General features: G+C 35.3%; 1 protein-coding gene across 1 annotated transcript in view; it reads right to left on the reverse strand.

Moving 5' to 3' along the window:
- Unc-76 (fasciculation and elongation protein Unc-76) overlaps positions 1–4,654 on the reverse strand; it is a 44,188-nt gene extending 39,534 nt beyond the window's left edge. The window contains exon 1 of the mRNA XM_028317980.1: positions 4,195–4,654. Within this exon, the coding sequence (XP_028173781.1) occupies positions 4,195–4,604 (410 nt within the window). The 5' untranslated portion in view covers positions 4,605–4,654. The remainder of the gene's footprint in view (positions 1–4,194) is intronic.
- Positions 4,655–6,000: the final 1,346 nt, after the last annotated feature.

Below are 6,000 nucleotides of genomic sequence, written 5' to 3' on the forward strand. Positions count from 1 at the left end.
CATTTTTTATTATTTGTTGGCATTTTCTGGGTATTTCATGTATTTTTTTAGTATCGCCTGTTATTTAGCATTATTACTGTTTTTCTTTTATACCGCTTAGTTTAAAAGTTATTACGTTTTCTTAACAATAAGTAATTGGAAGAAAAAAAATTCTATAAAAATTAAAAAAAAAACTCAAAAATTTTTTGACCTCTTTTTTATCGATAAAAATAGGTCTAGTTTCATATATTTTCATATGTACACTTTAACGTGACTCACACTGTATTAAAAGAAGTTAAGCAGAATACTGATGTGGTTTATTGGGATGATCCGAATGAATTAGTGGAAAGGTTAAAATTACTACTTGGATCATGGGCAGCTGGTAACACTGGAGTATACAGTGTGTCCGGGCATGTAGTGATCAAACTTTATGGGCCAAATCTAGGGATAATTTCATCGATAAAAATACTTCAAATTTGGGGCTTGACCCATTTATCGTAAAATTACAAGGATTTAAGTTTTTAATTTTTAGTTTACACCTCTTCCTTCAAAAACAAGTGAAAGCGTGGGAAGCTTAACATTAATAAGCAAATATTTTATATCATGCGATAGCCAATAAAATTATCTATTAGCAGAAGTAGAAAACAGATACAAGTTTCATACATTTTAAGGGAGTAAGAATGGATTTAATTAGAAAAAAACATGACTTTTTTCACTTCTTTTTCAGTTATTTTCCAACACAAGAAAAACCGGGTCGTTAAGGTATGTTTTATTTGCATTTTATTATTAGTATTTGAGCTATTCTACAAAACGAACGTAAATTTATTAGTCTACGTCTATTAGTTTCGACGTAATTGTTGAACAAAGATACCCCTTCCCAGCGGTTTCCATAGTAATCGGAATAGGTTGTGTGATTCTTTCAGGCAGTGCATTTTCGCATGTCGCGTGCGCTATGGAAACCGCTGGGAAGGGGTATCTTTGTTTAACAATTACGTCGAAACTAATAAACGTAGACTAATAAATTTACATTCGTTTTGTAGAATAGCTCAAATACTAACAATATTTTTTTTTCGCTTCCCAAAGATGCTGAAAGGTATGTTGGCCATGTAGGTAATCAATAATAAAATTCTTAGGATAGTATAGGATTCTTTATTTTTCTGTAATAGTATGTTTAATTTATCTGTCTTATGTTAAAATAGGTAGGTGTGAATGAAGACATTGTAATAGAACAAGTTTTTTTAATCCTAATTAGATAGGTAGGTATATTTGAAATGTTATTTTTACTCACCTACATACGTACCTCATTACAAATAAGTAGATTAATTATTTTTTCACTAGACAGCAACCCTAACAGCGTAAGAAGAGTTCAGAGGCACGCGATAGAAAGAGACAAAACTTGTAGGTGAATAAAATTGTAGGTACGTAAGTAGTGCTGTGCGAGCTGAATTCCACTGTATCGCGTCGCAGCAAGACTCGCATTTATTTAAATCGTCGTGCGGAGTAATCCTTCTGTCAGGTACAGGTATCAGGTACTATTACTTATTCTGTGGTTCAAGGCTATTTCTATTACTTTTATGTTATAAAGCCTGTCAATATGAGCATGTGTATCGATCTTTATAACACTGCATTAACCTTGCCTTACTTTCACGTAGCGTATAAAAATAATCGTCATAAATGTAACGAAACTTTTCTTTTGGTTGTTACAGATGTTTCCCAATTTTACTTCAGGTATAAATTGTGACATCGCATTTTTATTTTGCAACGCATCTTCTACCCCAAAATATTGTATTATTCAGAAGCAGCTCAGGCTAATCATAGTAGAGCTACATTAAATTACATTTTCTTGCTCTTCTCGATGACTGTACAATCATCAGTTATTACCAATCGGTGAGTAGCATCCCAACAATAATCGTGCAAAAGATTATACTGCACTAAGCACTTCATTTTTATGCAAGCGCTGTACACGGACAGACGTGTGTCGTGTGCCGCAGCTCATTAAAATACAAAAACGTTGCCCCATGAATATGAAGTGCTCGAGAGAAATAAAAGACCCTAATTATTATTGTTGATTTATTATAACACGGTCTCAAGAAGATTGAGTAAAAACTCATGTTTTAGTAAATTAACGTTTAAACTGGTAATTTTTATATTCGTAATTCGTATTAATTAAAACAATTCATGGCCTGATGAACTAAATAAATAAGCAAGGTTCAATGCAGGTAACAAACAACAAATACAAAAAACTGGTTACATTATAACTATTAAAGTAAATAATAAATCAATGAATCAAACTGTGATTACTTTAGGAAGTGAACAGCTCATGACAGAGTCACGACGATAAGCTACGTTGAATAATGAGAAGTTAAAATTTACTTTTGCGGCTAAATTGGATACCTTCCCAAGAAAATATACACCAGAAACGGGCGGTGTCTTTTAACATAATGAAAACACTAAGGTCTAAGACCTTTTATGTTAATATGCTATGTATAGTTTATACCTAATACTTAAAATAATCAATCGTTGCGAGGAAATGATAGGGGCTTCGTATGCCCCTATGCCAATTTGAATACACATCCGCTTATGGCAGATATTCGATACAAGGCAAGGTGTTTACAATACAAAATGGACAAGGTGGGGTAGCACCTGCTGCGGTCCTCGAATCTCGGACTGGTCTCAAATCAATGCAAGCACCTGTCGTCCTTTTGGGCTTTTGGAAATTTACAACCACAGGTGTTCAAGAGACGCATAATTAAGTAAGCGAGGAAGGAATGGAAATTGCAACGAAACATTTGGATTACAATGTTTTATACAAAAACAGATGCTTGTGTAGATGATGTTACAAAAAATGCACATTTAAACCGCATTGCTAGTGAGTTAGTAGTTTTTTAACAAAAATTAATGATTTTTGTTTGGTTGTGGATAATCCACGTAAAATTCCGTTTATTGCTTTCCTCAGACTTTCTGGCATTTGGGTCATCTGGATCGCGTCCAAATATTTCAGTTTGACACACAAAGAACAAACTTATGCTTACACAAGTCCACCTTTTATCAGTTGGATCGTTTTTAAAACGCTCTAATGGCTAGGTTGGTAAGTAAGATCTTAGATAAAACAACAGTTGTGTGTGTTCTTTCTTTAACTGCCAGACTCGATGACTTGATGTCTCGCTAGCTGGGTACTCAAAATGATACTCAGTTAAAGTAAATAGGCGATAAATATTCTTGCAAAGTTAGCTTTGTAGAGAAATCTACTTCCAGTTTGTAATTATTTCTCGTCGGTTCTTTGCAAACAATGCATTGAAATGCCATTTTGTTCTCATAAAGCTCAAGAAAAATGGTAAGTAGTCGTAATAAAGAAAGCTTAGTGCTTTCTGAGAATTTTTCAAAACAATACATGAGACAACAAACAAATGTGAGAAACTTTTGCCGTTATAAAAAGGTTCGTAAAAATAATATCATTACACAATATGATGATTTTCAAGACAAGGCGTTTTATAATAACTGTAGGCGTACTTGCAGCAATTAAGTCAAAATCTAACACCAATTAACCAGCCAACATATTTGATACATTCACATACAATAACAATAAATTAATAATAAGTATCTATTGCGTAGGAATGCTGCAATAAAATATGTAAGTAAGCTATGTTTACTACCTATTAAAATTTTAAACGGAATACGTATAGAAAACGATTGAAGAAATAATTTTAAGAATAAAAATAGATACGCAATTGAATGCGATAATGCTGTAATACATTTATACTGACGATGACATTGTTCTTATGCAAGCGGTCGCAGACATAAAGTTTTCCGCAAAGAACTGTTATGTCTGTGTCGAATGTTTTTGATAAAACCGTAACAGTCGCGTGCCATACTATGTCGCCACCCCGTCATTTTGAGTTGGAAACAAAAAGGGGACGTAGCAGGCGCGCGGGTGGATGCGTCATCGAGGCCACCCTCGCACGCACCCCCTTGGCCGTGCCATCGATCGATCACAAGACCGTAAACGCCATGCGCAAAGTCCGCCCTTTTTGTTTATATTTGTATAAAAATTTTCTTTCATTTATTTACTAATCTAAAACAACCTAGGTAGATGCTTCGAATATTACACAATTTCAAAAAGCAAAAAAATTCACAAACATTGCGCTGAATAGGCTTGATGATATCATAATTTACACACATTAATTAGGTGCTTATTTGGAGCTAATTGATACTCACTGGCATTCGTTCATTATCTCTTCCTGCGAGCGAACCTGCACTGGCGCCAGCTTTTCAACGCTCTCCTCATAGTTCCCGAAACACTTTGTGATCTTCTCGTCGAAAGTGTTCACCAAGTCCTCCAGCGATCCGGAGAAAGTCTCCGTGAAATTGTCTCCCTCGCCATTTTGCATGTTATCCTGTTTACACTTCACCGGTTTTGGTTCTTCATTATCGTTTATTTTGTTGGAGTCGGTTTTCATTTTGACCATTTCACTTTTGAGATTGATAATGTTGTTGAGGCGTATGTCGTTGCCGTTGATAGTTTTTTGCGGGTAGTCCGCCGTGGTGAGGCAGTCGTCAGCCTCTTCAATTTGCGCGAGCGGTGCTTCGAACTCGAGTTCGGCCATCCTGCCAGCTGCTTCTCGCATGACCGTACGTCCGCGGGCGCTACAGCTCGCGGGAACACTGCCGCCGCGTTCGTCTGTCGAATCCCACCCGCACCCACCCGCCACCCGCTAACACTGCGCTGCACTATGAGGTTGTGGATTTGATGAAAGAAAGAATTATATTTTTATAAAAAGTAATTGAGGTTTTGAAAAAATCCATACTTATTGAAAAATAATAAGAAAAACAACACCCTAATGAAGCCACCAAAGGATTGTATTGTAAGAGCTATAACTCAAAAACAAGGAGAAGGAGAAGGACCACCACCATGACATAGACTAATTATTACAATAGCAAATAACAATAACACATTAAACATATAACTAATCATACTACGAGTAGCTAATTAGAAGCAAAAGTAATAATACTAACTTAAATGTGCCTTACGTTGCTGAACAAAACATAACACCAATTTTTTATACTTCAACAAATTACACTGTTTACCATGCACTTTATTAAACATTTGGGAGAAATACCTACTATCGCAAAAAAATTTAACACTGCAAATCCCTGGAATATTGTTAACTTTTAGTGATACATACAGTTTTATTCGCGCCATTTCAGTTCTGTGACATTCAAAGCTGCCAATAGTACCTATAGTTCCAAAATACTGAGCCCCGATTACGGTAACTTTTAACGTTTACAATCCAGACACGCTTCTCGATTCTGCGATACGATTGGTCGTTCAACAGCGTACGTCAGCTGTTTTGACCAATCGTATCGCAGCGTCGATGAAGCGTGTCTGGATTGTAGACGTTAAAAGTTACCGTAATCGGGGCTCTGGACTGTCCTATCGATGACATTGACAGTGGGGCGCCACCGTCAATACCGGATCGCTGGTTCAGATTTTTGCCATGTTGGAAACCATATAGTTGAACGATGGTAGCGCCCCCCTGTCATTGAGTTTGGCGGGACAGTTCAGCGTGGGTCATCTATATAAAAATAGTCTTTTATTTTTTTTTATGTTAGAGTGTTCCGAACTTAGACCTAACTTACAATTTCCTTGTCTTAAATGTATTTAACCCTTAACACCACTTGGTATTTTCAGCTTACACATCTACACTCGTGGGGGACCTAAGTCCCCACTATTTGTATTCAATATTTAAGTAATTTAGCATGAAATATCTTAGGATAATTTTTCATAAAATAAACAAGAAACATTTATATTTAAATGAAAAAACAGGTTTAATCGTATTTTAAACATAAAAAAATATTATTTCTAGCTACAAACAAAAAAGTTACCAAAAAACTAGTTACATGTATAGTGTTTTCTTCACTACCCCAAATAATATTGAAAATTAGAATATCAAAACAAAAAAAACTTTTTTCTAATAAACCAATATACTTATGAACAAAAACAAACATAAACTTTTCAATAAG

This window comes from Ostrinia furnacalis, unplaced genomic scaffold, assembly GCF_004193835.3.
Source record: "Ostrinia furnacalis isolate ACB-3 unplaced genomic scaffold, ASM419383v2 OfSCF6580, whole genome shotgun sequence".
In the NCBI taxonomy this organism is placed as follows: Eukaryota; Metazoa; Arthropoda; class Insecta; order Lepidoptera; family Crambidae; genus Ostrinia; species Ostrinia furnacalis.